This window comes from Myotis brandtii, unplaced genomic scaffold (genome assembly GCF_000412655.1).
Source record: "Myotis brandtii unplaced genomic scaffold, ASM41265v1 scaffold670, whole genome shotgun sequence".
Lineage (NCBI taxonomy): Eukaryota > Metazoa > Chordata > Mammalia > Chiroptera > Vespertilionidae > Myotis > Myotis brandtii.
The window spans coordinates 3,355,397-3,376,857 of NW_005370611.1; the positions used below are offsets into that span (position 1 = coordinate 3,355,397).

Consider the following 21,461-nt stretch of genomic DNA (forward strand, 5'->3'; position numbering starts at 1 on the left):
ATATTTAATATGTGTTTTTTTATTGATTTCAAAGACAGAAAGGGAGAGGGAGAGACAGAAACATCAATGATGAGAGAGAATCATCGATCAGCTGCCTCCTGCATGCTCCCTACTGGGGATTGAGCCTGCAATCCAGGCATGTGCCCTGACCAGGAATCGAACCGTGACCTTCTGGTTCCTAGGTTGATGCTCAACCACTGAACCACACCGGCGGGGCATCACTTTTAATATATGTGTCATACTAGTGAGGACGAGGGAGGTTAAATGACTTACCTGACCTGGAAAAAGAACACAGGTCTTGTGACTGCCAATCCCAACATATTCATAGGTCCAAATGAAAAAAAGCTTTAGAGAAGAATCAACATGCAGTACCTCATGAACCACGGAGCCCAGCAGAAAGTCCAGCCTCTGGCACAATTCTCCAAGGTTGGATAAGCTGCTGGCCCTGTGAGCGCTATCTGGGTCTCTCACTCCTCTCAGGAAGGTGTGGATCAAAGGTTCTCGGTACTTTGAGACCATATCCCCTATAGAAAAAGGGAAGAAATAAAAATCTTCTAAAGCACATAGTCAGCTTATCAAAGAAGGAATAATGACATCATGGTGGTACATTTTATGGTGTTTTATACTTTTAAAGTATTTGTATAACTATTTAAAACATGCTTTGGAAGAACATTCACTGTTAGGCAGAAAAAGACTAATAATTGACCATCAGATTGAGTAACAATGAGGTCATTGTTGACCTTGACAAGAACGGTTTTGATGGACTGTGAATACCATCCTAGAGTCAAGCAGAGGTTTGCTTAGAGAGCATAATTTCACTTATCTCAATCACTTGAAAGGGGAGGAAGAGGATGTCTGTTTGTTTTCCCTTAAGATCAGGAACACAATGTACTTTCCATACAATTTAAGAAAAAGATGAGAAGTAATTTCTCTCAAATGCTCCCAGTTCCTAATATACTACATGCTGTCATCATAGACTCATCCTGCCCAGTTAACATCAACATATATCGCAGAAACCGAATCAATGATGACTTTGGCCATAGTCTGTTTTCAGAATAGGAAAGAGGGAACTTTGCTCTGGCCGGTGGGTCTCAGTGGTTAGAGCATAGGCCCTTGCACCACAGGGTCTTGGATTTGATAGGTCAGGGGCAGGTACCTGGGTTGCGGGTTCGTTCCCCGCCCCTGGTCGGGGTGTGTGTGGGAGGCAGCCAATTGATGTGTCTCTCTCACGTGGCTGTTTCTCAGTCTATGTGTGTTTGTGTGTGTGTGTGTGGCTTCCCTCCTTTCCATTCTCTCTAAAAATCAATGAAAAAAATATCCTCAGGTGAGGACTAACAAAAAAAAGTTACATGACAGAAATATATACACTAATATGGAAAGGTCTCCTTAAGAAACTGTTAAGCAAAAGAAACTAACAGAACCAACATCATTCCATTTATGTATGTAAAAATGCGTGCACACACACACAACTTCTCTCACTATTAACGACAAAAGTTACAAATTTAAATATGTATATTAAACATACAAATGTATAGGAAAAAGTACGTTCTTGGTACTGGAGATAATATAGCATGAACACGAGAGCGAAGTCCCCATCTTCCTGCAGCCTACTTCTAGTGGGGAAGAAAGACGATACAGTAAATAAATCTTCCAGCATCAATAAGGGCTATGACAAAAAAAAAGGAAGGTGGGGGTTGGGGAGGGGGGTTGAGAGCCAGGGGTGAGGGCTCAGGGAAAAGCTCTCAGAGGCGAAGACCTGAAGGAACAAGTCACATGAGAACTGGGAGAAAAGTGAAGAGCAGAATGGACAACAAAAGTTTTATATTCAATGTAGAAATCATATGACTATTTCTTTTTTTTTTAAATATATTTTATTGATTTTTTTTTTTACAGAGAGGAAGGGAGAGGGATAGAGAGCCAGAAACATCGATGAGAGAGAAACATCCTTCAGCTGCCTCCTGCACACCCCGTACTGGGGATGTGTCCACAACCAAGGTACATGCCCTTGACCGGAATCGAACCTAGGACCCTTGATTCCGCAGGCCGATGCTCTATCCACTGAGCCAAACCAGTTAGGGCCATATGACTATTTCTTATACTGACCCACCATAAAAGAAAAGAGCATACATCACATAAACAAAACCACAATTTAATGTTCCATTTATGTAATTCCTGCCCCGCCTGAGCTTTGTTACTACTTTCCAAATGAGCATCCATTAACTGCATGCTCTACCAACACCATCCCCAAGTGCACTGAGAACCAAAGGAGCCAGTGGGAAGGTCAGCATCACAAGAGCCCTGCACCGTGCCCAGTCCCCTGGCTCTGGGCCCACTTGCAACCTGGTTTTGCAGGTATTGGTCTGGAACACTCGCTGAATCCACTCTGCATTTCTCAAAGAGCCCTGACATCATGTTCGGTGCAACCTAATCTCCCTTGGACCTCACACACACAGCCTAAATTTGTGACACCTCTGCTCAAACCTGTTCCTTGGGGATTTACAGCTCTGCTTCCATTTCCTGGGGGCTCTGCTAGCCTCTTACTATGCCACCCTCCCTGTTTCTTAAGACTGCACTGGACCCTAGTCTCCAGGTTGGAGGTCAGCCCTGACCAGGTTTCTATGCAGAACAAACTGAATGCATGTAGTGAGAGAATAAAGCTTCCAGGACTGCAACTTGACACAGGCACAGAATTTAAATATCCTACATAAAGGTTTTTTGGGGTGTTTTTGTTGTTGTTAATCCTCACCCAAGGATATTTTTTCTTTTGATTTTTTTTTTTTAAAGAGTGTGTAAGGAAGGGAGAGAAGGCAAGAGAGAGAAAGATCGCCCTAACTGGTTTGGCTCAGTGGATAGAGTGTCAGCCTGCAGACTCAAGGGTCCCAGGTTTGATTCCGGTCAAGGGCATGTACCTTGGTTGCGGGCATATCCCCAGTAGGGAGTGTGCAGGAGGCAGCTGATCGATGTTTCTCTCTCATTGATGTTTCTAACTCTCTATCCCTCTCCCTTCCTCTCTGTAAAAAATCAATAAAGTATATTAAAAAAAGAGAGAGAGAGAGAGAAAGATGATAGAACCTGCAACCCAGGTTCATGCCCTTGACCGGGAATCGAACCTGGGACCCTTTAGTCCACAGGTTGACGCTCTATCCACTGAGCCAAACCGGTTAGGGCAAGGATTTTTAATTTGAGCTTAGGACAACCCTATATGTCAAATTTTGTTGTGTACATCTCATTGGCATTTTCCCATTCTTCCTTGCAAATAGCACTCTAATTTTTATGTCGAAATATCCACCTTTCCCTGGAGCCCTAACCACCACCCATGTGATTCAGGCTACGGTCTTCATTGGTCTAAGTCAGTGATGGTGAACCTTTTGAGCTCGGCGTGTCAGCATTTTGAAAAACCCTAACTTAACTCTGGTGCCGTGTCACATATAGAAATTTTTTGATATTTGCAACCAGAGTAAAACAAAGACTTATATTTTTGATATTTATTTTATATATTTAAATGCCATTTAACAAAGAAAAATCAACCAAAAAAAATGAGTTCGAAATGAGTTCGCGTGTCACCTCAGCAATGTGTGTCATAGTTTCGCCATCACTGGTCTAAGTGCATCATGGTGGACATAGCCCCCCTTGCCTTAAATGGTTTATTTATGGGCAGGTGACCCAGTCTGGACAACGAGGCGTGAAGAAAAACCTGCCAGAAGACCCTAAGAAACCGTTTTCCCTCTGGCTATGTTAAATATGTGACACCTTAGAGTTGCTGCAGCCAACTTGAAACCATGAGAGACCAGAGAATAAGGCAAAAAATCTGAGGCTGGCAGAGCAGAAAGGCGAAAAGATTTGGGTCTTGAATGATGTCATGGAGTCAAAGAATTCACTGGTTCTGGACTTTTTGTTATGTGCAATGATTTATTCCCTATTGTTTAAGTCAGTTGAGTTGGAAATTTCTGTACCTTCAGCTAAAAGCATTTCACTGATATAATACAAAAATTGGAATATTCTTTAAAATTATAGAGTACTTCTATGTCTATCAGTACAGTACAAAGTCTGAAAAGACAGATTAGCTAAAACAAAGGAATTTAAGACAGTATATGTTTTTTAAAAGGCTTCAAAAGTCAATTTTATAACTAACATAAACAGAAAAACATAAACCCAATAATTTTTTCTTCTAATTACCATTTAATTGGGATAATAGTCTGTTATACAGCATAAATCAAATTATATATATATATGACTTTCCCATTTGCCAACCTATTATAAAAAGGTAACTATATACAGTAGTAGCTCATGTGAAGAGAGCTATATGCTGAGTATATTTCGCAACTATTGACTAACCTAGTTCATTATGAACTAAAACCACAGCTCCAGAACACCCACAAATATTCCTTAGTTTCTGATTAAGCAATCAAATCTCAATTATCCCATCCACTCTTGGTTTTGGTTTGTGGTGTGTGTGTGTTTAAGGGGGGTATTTTCTTTACCTTTTTTTTTTTGTATCTTTCTTTATCCAGATGAAATGGTATTATTGTTTCAGTTAATTTATTTGAACCACAAGATTCCAAGATCCTAATTCACTTTTTGTCTGAAAGATGGCAGACACTTGATCCCTGACAAGGGCAAACATTCATTATCATCCTGTTGAGTTGTCGCCTTAAGAACATGCATATTATATGGCTTTAACAAAAAATGTTATTGATTTCTGAATTCCCTCACCTCCATTTTCAGAAAGTAATCACCACAGGCTACAACATGTGACTAAGAGATATCCATGGAACTGAAGTTAGGGAAACCACCATCTTTTCCTCAGGATTTCTAAACAGCTTCAGGGACATGCACACAGTAAATCCAAGCTCACTTTCAGAAACTTACTCAAGTAGCTGCTAGTCAGAGGGGTTTGACTTAGTTCAGCATCAGTGACTTCTACTTTGTGCAATGACAACACCTGGCGATTTGCATCTTCATATTCTTGTCAGGATGTCAGCAATAATTAACCTTCCTGAGAAGCAAACCGCTGTGTGTTCAAAGAAAAGTGAAGGATCTAGATTTGTTTGAACAAATCTGATAAAAATGAGTTGCTTAGGAAGGTGAAAAAAATCAATGCATAGTGAAAGAGAGAGCTGAAAATTTTTTATTTATTTTTTGTTAATCCTCACCTGAGGACATTTTTTCCATTGCCTTTTTTTTTTTTTTTTTTTTAGAGAGAGCGGAAGGGAAGGATAAAGGGGGGGGGGAGAGAGAGAGAGAGAGAGAGAGAGAGAAGCAAGACACATTAACTGGTTGCCTCTGGCATGTGCCCCAACCATACCCTTGTACCCTTAACCAGGATTCAAACCCACGACCCTTCAGTGCACAGGCCGACACTCTAACCACTGCCCTAAAAATGCTCTGTGCTCTGCCTATTCATTCCTCCCTCCCGGCTCACCCCTGGCAACCACTTATCTTACTGTCTCCACAGTTTTGACTTTTCCAGAATGTCATATACAGTTGACCTGTGAACAATGTGGGGGTTAGGAGCAAGGGTTCCCCCCAACTGTTTACTGTTGACCAGAAGCCTTACCAATAACATAAACAGTTGATTAACACATAATAAAATTACCGAATTTAGAGAAAAAAATCTGTGGACCCATGAAATTCAAACTCCAACTATATATGTTGCCAACTATAGTTGGGAATATATTGCATGTAGAGTTTTCAGATTGGTTTCTTTCATTTCATAATATGCATTTAAGGTTTCTCCATGTCCTTTCATGGTTGGCTAGATCATTTTTTATGTGCTGGAAAATGTTGTATAATTTCACTTATAAGAAATGTCCAAAATAAGCAAATCCTTAAAGAGAAAAAGGTAGATCAGTGATTGTCTGACTGGTAATGAGTATAAGGTTTCTTTAGGTGTGATAAAAATGTCCTAAAATTGATTTTGGTGATGGCTGCACATCTGTGAACATACAAAAAAAGATATTAATTGCACATTATAAATGGGTGAATTGTATGGTATATGAATTATATCTCAAGAAAGCAGAACTCGGAGCTTTCCCTCTGCTTTGGGAATGGCAATACTTCTGCCAGCTCTATGCTTCCTTATTTGTTGGTAAAAATGGTGCAAAGAAATTGCAGTCCTTATTACCTTAGAGCTGATAGTTTAATGGGTAACATTTTTTTAAAAAAATCCTCTAAATTAACTTCCATTGATTCAGTTTTCAAAAAAAACACCACACACCATAACAACATATTAGTGTAATATAGAAGTCTCTTAAACAAATAAAAAAATATTGAAGATTTAGACTCAGAGGTCCTTACACATAGGTTTAGTCCAATATCCCATTTATCAAAAGTCTGTGCCAAACCATGTTTGACAAACATGAACCCAAGGATAGTTAAGACTTTCTGCCAATATTTAGAAAACCTTTGTGAATCTAAATATCTTTTGCTATTGATTTCATTTCCTCTTACAGATCAGACTCAAGTGGAGATGGAGAGAGATCTCAATTACAGTGTTAAATCCCCTCTGTAATCTAACCAGTCCAGGTATGCTCTTCCTCTCTCAAAGGCGGTACTTTCTGTTTTGATATTAGATATTTGGGGGAGAAAAAAAGAGCAAAGATGGAAAAAGATTAAATGAAAATACAATACACACTTGACTTCACTAAATCATTTAAAAAAGGGCTCCAGAGGAACTACTTTCCCTCCCATCTTGGATTCCCATTTATTTTTGAACTGAAGTGAAGAGATTCCTAGGGGTAACATGGAGAGCCACATGCCCTCACAGAAATATCCCCACTGATCAGCCGATGAGATGAACTGAAGTGAAGAGATTCCTAGGGGTAACATGGAGAGCCACATGCCCTCAGAAATATCCCCACTGATCAGCCGATGAGAAAATAGAAGATGAAATACAGACCTACCTCTGTTCGTGTACCCTTTTATGTCCTTGCTTACATCTATTCATTTGCTCTAGAATTCTACTTCACTACTGAAAGAAATCCAGGAGGAGAATGACTGGTTCCTTTAATGTTTCATGCATACAACCTACTGTCACACGTGTGGACCAGAGTCAACAGAGATTATGATTTCTGCTGAGGTCAGAAAGAAATGGGATTGAGATGGCAGATCCTGACAGGCAGGATTTCTTCTCCAAAAGCCATGTAGAGAATTTAATAATTAAATGCAATTAATTTCTGGTGAAATTCATCATTAAAATATTCATAGGTAAATTATGATCTATTAACAATTACTTTTCAGCTTTGAATTTCCCCTGTAGCTCTGGGGAAATCATCTCTTTTCTGATTTTGGTTTCCCTTCTCTACACAGCCCTTCATGAACAGGGGACGGGTTTTAGTTAAGATAAAATATGCAGCTACAGTACAGCCCAGACATAAAATGCTGTGCAATAAAGCAATGCTATGTGCATTTATAAGCCTCTTTATCTGCAAAGCATCTGTGTACCTATTACCTTATTTGAGCCTCACAAGAATTTAAGGTAGGTAGAAAAAAATATTAATTCTGTTTTATAAATAAGAAAGTAAAATTTAAAAGGGGCCAATCCCAAGTCACACAGCTATTGACAGAAAGACATGCTCTCAAGACCAGAATTTTATCTCCCAGGCAGAGGGCTCTTTCTACTGCCACCGGGACACTTACTTGGCTGTGCATTAAGGTCAGCAGGAACTTCCATTCTAAAACAAAGGATGTAAAAGTGGCCAATTGACTCCCTCACATCTCTGGTATTTCATGGTCTTTCTCTGTTTAACCTTACAAGGCATGGGTGGAAAAGAAGCCAGTGTCATGTCTGAAAAAGTGTGTGAGCAATAGGGCATAATGGGAGTAAGTTTCTCTGGCCCATGGGCAAGCACCGGAATTGTTATTTAATTATCTTGTTTAAAGGCTGAAATCCTGTAATTCTAGCTGGAAGAGAACAAAAAGATTCCCCTCTTCTTTACCATTTTCAAAGTGGGAAGAGCTGAACACTTCCGATTTCCTAACAGCAGGAGATGAGTGATAAGGGTCTACTGAAAGCTGCTAAACCCCCATCCTAGATGCACATATTAGGGCACTGCAGAGTGCTGGAGCCAAAGCCATCTTCTGGTCTTGATGGGGCTTGCCAGGAGGCAGGTCGCAGTAGTCACTGGGCAAGAATGCTGGGTAGTCTCTGGATAGATTTCCCCCTACTGCTGCCTACATGTCAGGACCCACTTTTCTCCCTAAGGCTAATGGTGATCTGCTAATGGTTTTGGTTTTACATTCATACTGTTATCCTTTTTACAGCAATGTAACCAAGAGTTGACCCTGAGCTATGAGAAGGTTAGAAAAAATTTCAGGGACTCTTAGTACTTCCTTTCCTGGTTGTGGTTTCATTGTACTTCATCATACAGACCACATAAGCAGGGATGATTGAGATGCAAATTGTATATAGAAAGACTGAGGTGTACATGTAACCATGGGAAGATCGCTGTGGGACAAGTTATTAAACAAAAGCAAACTTGTTAGTAGGACTATTGTTAGTACAAGAGATCTACCAGGTACGTTTTTTTAAAAATATGTTTTTATTGATTTTAGAGAGAGAGAAACATCGAGAGAGAAATATCATCAATGGGCTGCCTCCTGCACACCCCCTACTGGAAATTGAGCCCGCAACCTGGGCCTGTGCCCTGACCTGGAATCGAACAAGTGACCTCTTGGTTCATGGGTCGATGCTCAACCACTGAGCCACACTGGCTGGGCCTACCAGGTATGTTTTAAAGAGCCAGAGAGAGACATTCTTGCCTCCAAATATTTCTTCTATTAGCGAACTGTATTGCCTCAGAGTCTATTTAATCATTAGAATTTTATTTCTTTGGACTAAATAGCCTCCAATTAGAAAAGCAAAGTCATCCTAAGAAGGACAGCACAATAGGAGGCTGCCATCAACCCCTTCGTCAATATTAATATACCTGCTCTCTCCTTTTTACAAGCTGGGAAGGAACGAGAAAGATCTGAGGGTGAGATAATTCTGAAATTTGATTACTTTCTAGTGATGGTCAAGCCTGAGTAAGGACCCGTAGAGGGAAATTTTAAATGGGAGGGGCGAAGAAGAGATACAGTGAGGGGCACTGAAAGGTGTAGAGTCCCTGTTTTACACTTTAACTTGCAAAAGTTTTCTTTCAGTGTCTTCAAATCACAGAGTGATGCACAAATAAGAACTATAGATAAATATCTCTGGACAAAGCAAAACAATGTATAGGAAATGCTTTGTGGCAACAAAGCATTTTTGGCAACTCCAAGAACTAAAGTAACAGAAACCAACAGTTTGAAACAGGAGATGTCAAGGCCTCTATAGTGATGCATTAACTAGGTTACTCATCCCATCTCAACAGCTCATTGAACTTGAAAATTGGTTTAATCAACGTATAAACTTTCCAGTTTACACAAAGTTACCCTACAAGGAAAATCTGCAATAACTGACTCTACCCGAAGGTGTTACTGACAGGACAAACAGATCAGTTCTCCTGAAAAGTGTGCTTGAGACAGTAACACTTCAGAAACAGGATGGAATTTTCTTGAAGGGTAGAATTAACAAAATAAAGCCCAGAAATGTGATCACAAGGAAAAAAAAAATTCCAGGTTTATGGCAAGTTATTTTAAAAGATGAAAGAAAACGTTCCCTTTCCAGTGTTCAAGATGTCTAAGCAAGGATGTGATGGGTCTTAGGGTCTTCCAGTAGGAGCCATGATCAACTGTGCTGACAACACAGGAGCCAAAAATCTGTTTATCATCTCTGCAAAAGGGATCAAGGGATGCCTGAACAGACTTCCTGCTGCTGGTGTGGGTGACATGGTGATGGTCACAATTAAAAAAGGCAAACCAGAGCTCAGAAAGAAGGGACATCCAATTCGACAATGAAAGTCTCACCAGAGAAAAGATGGCACGTTTCTTAATTTTGAAGATAATGCTGGGGTCACAGTAAACAATAAAGGGAAGACGAAAGGTTCTGCCACCAGAGGACCAGTTGCAAAGGAGTGTGTAGATTTGTGGCCCAGGATTGCATCCATGCTGGCAGCACTGCATGAGTCTCCGGTGTATTTGTAAAGAAAAAAACCATTAAAAAGTATTCCCCGCCCCCTAAAAAAAAAGATGAAAGAAAAAAAGTAGATATTTTCAATGAAGGAGACTCTCTTTACAATTTTGTAATGATGAAAGTAGTAAAACCATTTCAGTGACTTAATTAATTTAATTCACTACATAAATGTTCAAACTCGTTAAAGCATGCTCAAGAGTTAGTTGGCCTCATAATATTGACAAACATAAATCAAGAAGCTTTTGGCCTGAGAATACAACTTCATGTTTAAATCAGTAACACAACATCTCTCAAGTGCTATGAAATCAATCTCCATTATATCAGGTCCAGCAAAAGGAAAATTAAGTTAGGATTTCTTTCTAAGGAATTATATTTCAGTTAGGATGTTGGTTTACTGACTTGCAGGTCCATAAGTTAAAATAAATGCCAGCTGTATTTCAAAACTTGTAAAAAAAAAAAAAGAGAGAGAGAGAAAATCAGATGCTTCATGGTACTGTGTCTTTTCACATACGCACTAAAGTTCCAAAATTAATGTTTTAATTTTACTCTAAATTGGAATAGGGGAGTGAAATGAGAAGACAAAAATATGAAGACACTGAAAATAAAAGTAACAGCAACATTAAAACACTGAAACATTCAAATATAATTATGTTGTAATTTTTAAAGAAAGGATCCTTTGCCAATGTCATCTTGTATCTCCTGAATTAATGATTCTTACAGCTGGTGATATTCAGAAAAGAAATGCAATATCTACTCAAAGAGAGATCTAATTATAAAAGGTAAGATTTCTGCTATTTAAATGTAGGATACAATGCTTGATTTGGGGGAAAGAGGACTTAAGGATGATCTGGAAAGATGAGCAACTTCCAAAGAAACACCCTTAAAAAGCAAGCAGTGAGGTGCTGTTAAAAAATAAATAAATAAATATATATATATAAAAGCCTAAGCAACCGAACGACCAGTTGACTGGACGCTATGACATGCACTGACCACCAGGGGGCAGACGCATACCAACAGGACAGTAGGGGGGTGAAGGCCTGTGCTGGGGGGCAGGAGTGGGCGGGGAGAGGTCAATGGGGGAAAAAGGAGACATATGTAATACTTTCAACAATAAAGAATTAAAAAAAAAATACCAACAGGAAAATAATAGCAACCAATACTTGTTCACCCCTTACTATGAGAGCTACTGGTTCTGAACACTTAACATATATTATCTTTTTAATTTCATAATAACCCAATCAGGTAGTTATTGTAATTATGCCTATTTTACAGATAAGTAACAGAGAGGTTATGTAACTTGTCCATAGTTATTAAATGTGAGTCAAGCTCAAAACTTAGGAGGTTATTACTCCAGGGTCATAGTATGTATCTCTCTCTGATAGAGAAAGGTAAAATATATTCCAAGATTAAGGCTTTATGTCAAATTCTTATTTACCTGCCCACTGGTTGCCACTCTGGATAATTCCATCTCTCTACTTTGGTATCTGGAAACCCCACTACAGGAGTTAATATAGTGGTAAATATATCTCTATAATGACACTCAAATATTTGTGATTTAATATATATTACTTCATTTCAGCCTCTCAACAATTCTATGAGAGTAACAGTTCCTGGGTGGATTATAACTCTATCACCATCTCTAAATGTACAAAAAAAGATGACAGTCTCTTTTTCCCCCCTCTGACCTGCCTATAATATCTACTTTCTCACCATTCTCACAGACATCCCTCTAATCAAAGCCCTCATCTCTCTGTGGCATGGAATACCACAACAGCCTCCTAGTTATCTCTCTGGCTCCTTTCTTCATCCATCTTTCATGCTCCAGCCAATCACTCCTACACGTCTTTCATCATGTTGCTTCCTCTCCTAAGAATCTATAGTGATTCCCAAATGCCCATCACATCAAGTCCAAACTCCTCTCTGCCCAGCATCAAGACTTTTTGTGGTATACCCCATCCCTCTATATCTAGCCTTACTTTCCCAAGGCACCCACAACAACTTGGTTCAGAGAGACAGATCAAGTCCTAATTCTCTATGCACGAGCAGCCCACTTTTGTCTTGTTTTTATGCTCTCTTTCTTTCTGAAGACATCTTTTTCCTTCTTTCTCACATGTAAACCCTCATTCCATACCCACCATCATCTCTTGCCCAGATCCAGATTGCCCCAGCAACATCCTAACAGGTCTCTCTGCTTCTAGTCTTGTGCCACTTTCATCCTTAACAGAGCAGCCAAAGTCATTTTGCTAAAATGTAATTATGATGAATCCTTTCCTCCTTAAAAATCTTTCAATGGCTTCCATTTAAAGTCAATATAAATCCAAATCCCTAAACATAGCACTTATGGCTCTTTATGATCTTGGTTTCTTGCATTAAGCCAGGATGTAGAAATAGCCCGAGTGCCCATCGGCAGATGAGTGGATAAAAAAGCTGTGGTACCAAGCATGTCAAACTTGTGGCCGGCGGGTTTGACATGCTTGATTTACACAATGGAATACTATGCAGCTGTAAAAAAGAAGGATCTCTTATCCTTTGAGACAACATGTTGGAACCTGGAGATTATTATGCTAAGCAAAATAAGCCAGTCAGAGAAAAATATCACATGACCTCACTTATATGTAGAATCTAATGAACAAAATGAACTGACAAATAAAACAGATTCAGAGATATGGAAGCATGCAACAGACTAACAATTCTCAGAGGGAAAGGGGAAGACGGAAAGAGATTAACCAAAGAACTTATATGCATATGTACACAATCCATGGACACAGACAATAGTGCAGTGAAGGCCTGGGGAGCAGGTAAGAGTGGGGAGGAGGAGGGGTGTCAGGGAGAAAAAAAGGGGGACATCTGCAATACTTTCAACAATAAAGATAAATTTTAAAAAAAGAATAGATGAGACAAATAGCAAGATGGTAGATTTAAACTCAACCTAATTAAAATTACATTAAATATAGATCATCTAAACTATTTAAAAGACTAGGATTAAAAGACACAGATTAGCCCTAGCTGGTCTGGTTCAGTGGAAAGAGCATCGGCCCATGGACTGAAGGGTCCCAGGTTCGATTCCAGTCAAGGGCATGTACCTTGGTTGCAGGTTCCCTGGCCCTGGTCGGGGTGTGTGCAGGAGGCAACCAATTGATGTGTCTCTCTGTCTTTCCCCATCCCTTCCACTCTCTAAAAATCAATGGAAAATATCCTCGGGTGAGGATTATTAACAACGACAACAACAAAAACACAAGAGATTATCAGAATGAATTTTTTAAAAAAAGCAAGACCCTAAAATGTGCCTACAAAAATATCCATTTCAAATATAAAGACATAGATTAAGAGATAAAGATATACCATAAAAACACTAATTTTATGAAAGCTGAAATGGCTATATTAACATCACAAAAAGTAGACTTTGGAACAAGGAATTTAAAAAAGGAATAGAAGGGTCAATTCGTCAAGAGGACAAAAACTCTATGTATGCACACAGTAAGAGGTTCAAATACTCTCACCAAGTTAATCTGATATTTACAGACCACACCTCCACATGCACATGGAACATAGTATGCTCCTTGACCACAAAGAAATGATAAAGCAATAACGGAAAGTTACCTGGAAAATCTTACAAATATTTGAAATTTAAACAACAAACAGCACACATCTAACTAATCCATGGGAGAAAAAGAGATCATAAGCAAAATTAGAAAATATTTTGAAATGAATGAAAGTGAAAATACATCAACATTTGGGGAAGTTTTACTCTGGAGGAGACCAGAAAAATAAGGAATGAGGTATTTGGAATGAGATAAGGGGAATAAGAGAGAAGTTTTGTTAAAAATATATATTAAGTAATACTTATATGTAGAGGGGAATAATTCAGTAGAAAGAAGAAACTGATGTTGCAGGTGACCCAATTCAGAAGCAGTTTTACTCCAGGGGTTTTCATCCTTGGGAAATTACTAGAAATTAGTCCTAGTCACCAGTGAGCAGGGGTGATGGTGTATCTTCATTTATCTTCCGAGAGAGAAAGCTTGCTCCCAGTGGTAACTGTAGGTTTCATTCTTATGTGTACAGGGTAGTACAAACCTAGAGCCTGGCTTTATACATAAAGCTTGGTTTGGATTTAGTTCCTATTTTCCTGAGGTAGTTGAAATTCTACCCTAACATTAATGTCTAGTATTCCTATTGGCCTGAGGCTTCAGTGACTGCAAAGTTACTACATAGAGCTTGAGGTAATAAAAGGTATTATTATTATTATTATTATATACCGGCTTATTATATATCTGCCACTTTACATTTAATAACCCTGCAAGCCTCACAAGAGCTCTATAAAGTAGGTATTATTATTAAGATAATTTTACAGGTGAAGAAACCAAGGCACAGAGATGTTAAGTAACTTGCTTACGGTCACACATTCAAGATTTAGGAAGTGGCAGCCTCGGGATTTGAATGCAGGCAGCCTGACTTCGGAACCCAAGGGTTTTGCAATAGTTTGTTCAGAGGGAAGATATGGGAGTAAAGAGTTATCATACAGTACATGATAATTTGTGCATGCTGATCTAAAAAAAAATTCCCCACCCTAACATCAGAACCATATCACATTGTGGGTAGTGAATTCATTTTAGCAAAAAATTATCTATCACATTAAAATAATGCCATCAATTTGATATTTTTGTTGGCATTAAAATTTTAAATGTGTTTATTTTTTCAAGCTGTGAGGTAAAATATGTAAACTGATTTTATGTTTTTGCATATTTACTTAATATTATAATAAGGGTTATTTTAACCAAAAAACAATGTTTTCTCTTTAAAAAAGACACCAGTAAGAAAAGACGAGGAAATGTTTGCAATACAGATATACGACAAGACACTTGTATCCACTATATTAAAGAACTCTTGCAACTCAATAAAAAGAAATCATCCAATTTAAAAATGGAAAAATATCTGAACAGTTACTTCATGTAAGGGACACATGAATAGAAAATAGCACTTGAAAAGACATGTGCTTGATATAATTAGTCATCAGGGAAATATGAATTTAAACCACAATGAGATACTACTATAGACCCATTAAAATGGCTACAAATTAAAAGCTGGCGAGAATATGGAGCAAGGGGAACTCTCATACTTTGCTGGTCATAATGTAAAATGGTACAACTAGTTTAGAAAGCAGTTTGGCAGTTTCTTATATACCTACATACGAGCCAGCAATTCCACTCCTACGTACTACTTAGCAATAAAAAAGTAGTGAAAAACTAATCTACATAACAACATGGATGAATCTCGAAAACATTATGCTGAGCAAAAGGAGTCAAACACAAAAGGGTATATACTAAATGATTTCATTTACCTAAAATACTAGAAAAGACAAATCTCATCTACAGTCACAGAAAGCACATCAGTGGTTTCCTGAGGTGGAGTGTGGAATGGGAGATCATCTGAGCAAAGGAACGTTTGAGGTGATGAAAATGTTCTATATTTTGATTGTAGCGATGGTTACATGGATTTATATGTACACTCACTGAAATGTACACTTAAAATGGAGCATTTTATGCAAATTATACTTTGGTAAAGTTAGATTTCAATGAAAGCATGTAATCATATGTAATCCTATATAATAAAAGGCTAATATGCAAATCGACTGAACGGCGGAACAACCGGTTGCTATGATGCGCACTGACCACCAGGGGGCAGACGCTCAACGCAGGAGCTGCCTCCTGGTGGTCAGTGTGCTCCCACAGGGGGAGCACCACTCAGATAGAAGCCAGGCTCACGGCTGGAGAGCGTAGTGGCAGTGGTGTGGCAGGAGCCTTTCCCGCCTCCACAGCAACTGCAACGCTAAGGATATCCGACAGATGACTTGAGGACGCAGGCTGGGCTGAGGGACCCCTCTCCCCTTGAGTGCACAAATTTCATGCACCGGGCCTCTAGTAATAATATATTAAGATTCTGTTTTTGTAAAAGAGAAAAAAAAAAGGCATATAAGGAGTTCATATACTTTTATATATATCTATATGAGCACAGAGAAAGGTATAAAAGAATATATACCAAACCATTATCATTATTTACCTTGGGAGGTGAAAATAGTAAATGTAACTAATATTTCGGAGAGACTAGATTTTTCTTTACACACCTCTGTACTGTTAGGCTTGTGGTGAGCATGCACTATTTTTGGTAGTGTGGTAATTAGTGTGCAGCTATGGCTACCAACACACCATCCCTGAACACAATGCTGTTTCTCTCAACAAAAATTAGAGGCTACTTCCCTGCTCCTTGAACCTGGGCTGGTTTTATGACTTACTTTGACAGTAGAATGTGGCAGAAGAGACAGTAAGCCAGTTCCAGGTTTAGCTCTTAACAGCCCTGGCAGCTTCTCCTTTAGTTCTCTGGGAAACCATTCATCACGCTGAAAAGAAGTTTGGCCCGGACAACCAAATGGGGAGTGTTCACATGCAGGCACAGAGAGAAGCCATGTGGAGGAGCACTGAGGCACCCCAGTCAAGACCCCAGCTGAATGCAACCTGCTGGATGAGCCCAGGCTACACCACATGCAGCAAAAGACCACCAGCTGAGCCCAGACAACACCATGGGGAGCAGAGATGAGCTGTCCCTAGCAAACCTTACCCATATTATAGAATTCAGAACAAATAAATGGTTGTGGAATTAAGCCATTAAGTTCTGGGTTGTTTATTACACAGAAGAGAACCAAAAGATATATTATGGAAGAAAGACCCATAAAGTAAAATTTTTTAATTGGTAAATTAAAAGTTAAGATATTTCTGGAAACTACTTATTTAGAATGCCCTTGAGGTAACTGGTTATAATGCTGCACCTTTAAACAAACTTGGTTGAGCAAGATACTTCTAAAGGTGATTTATTTTGTCATTCCTTGACTACTCTTATAAGGTAATTGATAGCAAAATGTATTACTATTGCATTTCTTAAATTGAGACATTTTCTCCCATTGCAATCAAGACAAACAACATAATAACAAAAGATGGACTTTCTTAGTCCATTCACTTTGAAGAACTCAATTTTCAAAAAATACTTTTCTCTATTTGGCAACAGACATAGCAGGGGTTCAAAAAGCACAATCTCACCCACAATTTTAGGAAGTAATCTGTCAGTATATAAGCAAGTTAAAATATAAACAGCCTTTGACCCAGTGATTCCACTTTGGCAAATATGGAACTTATAGAAATAAATGTTCCAGTACCTTAGCATGTATATACATACAAAATATGCATATATTTATATTAGCATATGTATGTGAAAATTTATATTGCAATACTGCATGTCAGGAAAAAAAAGAAAAAAGTGAAGGTTTATTCACAGAGGAATGGTTGATTAAATGGTCTAAAGTGTGGTATATCCATACTATAAAATATTATGTAGCTGTTTTTTTTAAAAAAATTTTATTTATTGATGAGAGAGAGAGAGAGAGAGAGAGAGAGAGAGAAAGATTGTATAACTTATTTATGCATTCATTGGTTGATTCTTGTATATGCCCTGACTGGGGATAGAACCTGCAACCTTGGCATATTGAGACAATGCTCTAACCAACTGAGCTAACCAGTCAGGGCTATGTAGCTGTTATAAAGCTCCTTTTCTTATCTTAATTCCCAGTCCAAGCCAATTGGAATTCACAGTAGCCTGCTAGACAAATCTAATTAATCAATTTTCCTGTTTTTTACAACTGGCTAGGAGAAGGTGGTTGTCAGAAAAGAATTTGGGGCTGAATTTGTTCCTCTCTGGGCAGATGACAGGTTTTCTAAAATCAGATTATGAGCTTCATCCTGGAACTAGATAGGATCATGGGTTGCTCATCACTAGATTAAACTGTAAGGGGGCACAAAGTGATTACTAAACTAAAACAAAAATTAGGCAGGTGAGCCTTGGCCGGTATGGCTAAGTGGTTAGAGGGTTGGCTCGAGCACCAAATGGTCAAGGGTTTGATTCCTGGTCAAGGGCATGTGCCTGGGTTGCAGGTTCCATTCCCAGCCCCAGTCGGGGCGCATGTGTGAGCAACCAATCTATGTGTCTCTCTCACATCAATGTCTGTCTGTGTCCCTGTCTGCGTCTCTGTCTGTCTGTCTCTCTCTCCCTCTCCCTGCATCCCTCCCACTCTCTCTAAAAATCAATGGAAAAAATATCCTTGGATGAGGATTAACAACAACAAAACTAATAAAAATTAAGCAGGTGATGTGAAAAAGAGTTGACAAAGTACATTAAATAAGGTAATTAAGAATTAGAAATACCCCCTTTTCCTGGACCTACCTTTTCCTGGAAGATAAAGAGAAAATGCACCTCCTAACTTAGAAGTATAAATTGCTTTGCCCCAGCATTCCTGGGTGTCATTCTACTTGCCCTGGCATATTCCAGTAGAGACCTGAGATTTAGTTCTCTCCCCTCATTCCTCATTCCAAAAATTAATTCCTGATCTTTTCTATAGAGTTCACTGAAGGTAAACTTTTCAGATGAATATCTTCAACATGAATAGGGCTTTCTATTTTTGCTTAATTTTAGAAACTTCTGATCTAGAGTAAACTGGAACTTGTTTGAGCTTGCTGAGTAAGAAGACTATGTTCTGCCTTTAAATATAATTAAGTGCTATTCTTTGTATATAACGACGACGACACCACCAGATCTGAGTTGCACTTCTAGAGCAACAATGAGTTCACTGAATCATACATCCACCCTTTCATCCAGCAGTCCCTCCCCTCACACCCTCCCTCCTTTCATCAGCCCACCCGCCCACCACATTTTCTGATAGGTTCTTCCATTCATTCTGGGAGCCAAGGTAGAAATCTGGTCTGAAGCCACGGAATAATTTTTCTGTATGAGAAATTAGCAGTCTCATTCACTGCTGACAAGAGTGCACATTTCTGGAGGACAACTTAGCACTAAATATCAAGAGCCTTAAAGCATGTGTATACTTTGACCTAGCAATTTCCCTTGCAGGAACCAATCTTAAAGAAAAAATCAAAGAGTCACCAAAAGGATTTGTGTATAAGAATAATCAATAGCACACTTCTCATAATCCTTGAAAAGTTCCTCATAAAGAAAGTAACTGGAAACAACCTAATTAAACAATAATAGCTTTTTGGAAGAAAATTAAATATTATAATAGATTCAGATTACTGATTATATAATACAACCAATATAACTTATATTTTCAAGAAATATTAAATGACATAGAAAAGTGCTGATAATGTTAAATGAAAAAATGCAGGATATACACAGTATAACTAGAGTTCCTAGAAAAAAAGGAAAGATCAAAATGTAAACAAAAAGTGGTTATTTCTGAATTATGAGATTATCAGTGATTACTTTGTTTTTTAAAAATACTTTCCAAATTTCCCCAAAACTACCATGTATTACTGCTACAATTAGGAGGGGTAAGATCTATAAATAGATTTTAAACTTACATCTCTGAAAAAATTGATGAGAAGATAATTTAAAAATATACTTTATTCATATTATGGTCCATTAAATGTAAAAAGAAGGCCAAAAAAAGTGTAGGAGGCATACATAATCACCTATAAGGTGGCCACAGGCTCTAATGAGGACACACTCCCAGATTTAGCAGATAGGATCAGAAAAGGCTATTCACTAAAAAAGTATGCTCATAAGATTAGCCACATGCAGAAGCTTCCATATCCAAAAGGATTTGTAAATATATTACAGAAGGGAATGAATAACTTTCAAACTCTGTCCAGTGAGATGGCAATCTAAATTATAACTGAGATGTGTCAAGGCCACCAGGATGATCACGCAGGTTGCGTATTGTACAACTCCAGGGCATGCCGTTCATACAATGATGCCTCTCAGAGTTTTTACAGCTGTGAACAACCTGAATAGCTGTAAATGGCAGTCCTGGACTTAACTAACACATCTGAGTGATGTTAAAGCAGAAACAAAATGGCTCACATGAGCCCTAGAACAGGATCTATCCAAAGGGGCCTTCTTGACAATTGGGGCCAGATCATTCTTTGTTGTAGAGAGCTGTCCTGGGCATTGCTAGATGTTTAGGAATATCCCTACCTTCACAGTGGACATACGAAGCCTCCAGGTGTACAGACTTTGGTTCCAAAGCCAGACTGTTCCCCCACCGTTTCAGAAGGATGGAACAAGAAAACTCACCTAATGCCCTCACAATTCGCATCAGGACTTCCCCGACTTTCATTCTGGTCTCCGGCGTATGCTTGTCTTTGCTGCTGTCATACTGAGCCAACAGGCCAATCAAGATTTTCTCCGGGTACGCATCTGAGAGCAGGGCAATCCCTGAAATTGAAAATAAAAAGAAAATTCGTTACTTTTTAGGACTGAAAGGCAAATAAACCCAGACAGCCTGCAATGGGCTGAACACTAAGGCATTTAAACCCACCTCTGTAATTCTCGGCAAGGGCTGCTCTTTATTTGGAGTGACAAGACAGTGAGTGGAAAGAACATGGGGCTGGGAGTTCTAGTCCCAGCCCTATATAATTTCTAAGATCACTTCCAGCACCGACATTCCATGATTTATGAGTTATAGACTCTTGAAGCAGAGGCTAGATGACTGCAATCATGGTAGGGGTTCACACAACAGCAGGAGAAGACTGGATTAAATGCCTTCTAGAATCCTGATTCTGGACTTTAAGGTTCTATGACTACTATTGTCCCTGCCTGAAGCACAGCAGTGATTCCTCTCTGCTGCAGTTCTCCATTCCAGTATGAGTTCTCTCTGTAAAATGTCAACAGTGAGAGCAGTTTCCACAAGAAATACCTTCAGAGATTCTGGGCACAGTCAATAGTAGATATATGCTATGGCTGAGTTCCCTGATCAGAAATAGCGAAGATCCTGCTCTTGACTCCCCCTTCCTAGGACTTGCTGACCCCTTCTCCCATCATGCCAGTACCTCCCAAATGTGTGTCTGCAGCAGTGTTATCATATCTGTGCCCAGCTCCATATCAAACAAACTCTAGAGGGGTGGCAGGAGGAAGAGACCTAAGACAGGACCAGAAATAAAGCTCCTGGTCTCAAAGCATATAAATACAAATTCCATCACTGTGGTTGGGTGGGTGGGTGGGTGGGTGGTGGAAAAGGTTATATAACGTCTGAAGAATAGTGAGGGCCCTGACTGGTTTGGCTCAGTGGATAGAGTGTTGGCCTGTGGACTGAAGGGTCCCAGGTTCGATTCTGGTCAAGGGCAGGTACCTTGGTTGTGGGCACATCCCAGTAGGGAGTGTGCAGGAGGCAGCTGATCGATGTTTCTCTCTCATCGATGTTTCTAACTCTCTATCCCTCTCCCTTCCTCTCTGTAAAAAATCAATAAAATATATTTTTAAAAAAAGAAGAGTGAGGAAAAAGAAAAAACAAACAAAGGAAGAAAACATGAAATTTCAAAATATACCCAGGATGAAGATGCTTCTCACTACCTCC

General features: G+C 39.0%; 1 protein-coding gene across 1 annotated transcript in view; it reads right to left on the reverse strand.

The window, feature by feature from the left end:
• The window catches only part of TANGO6 (transport and golgi organization 6 homolog), a 144,417-nt gene that overhangs the window by 36,724 nt on the left and 86,232 nt on the right, over nt 1–21,461 (reverse strand). Inside the window, exons 15-16 of the mRNA XM_005881224.2 lie at nt 20,183–20,323; nt 373–524 (exon numbers count right to left, since the gene is read on the reverse strand). Coding sequence (XP_005881286.1) covers nt 373–524; nt 20,183–20,323 — 293 coding nt within the window. The remainder of the gene's footprint in view (nt 1–372; nt 525–20,182; nt 20,324–21,461) is intronic.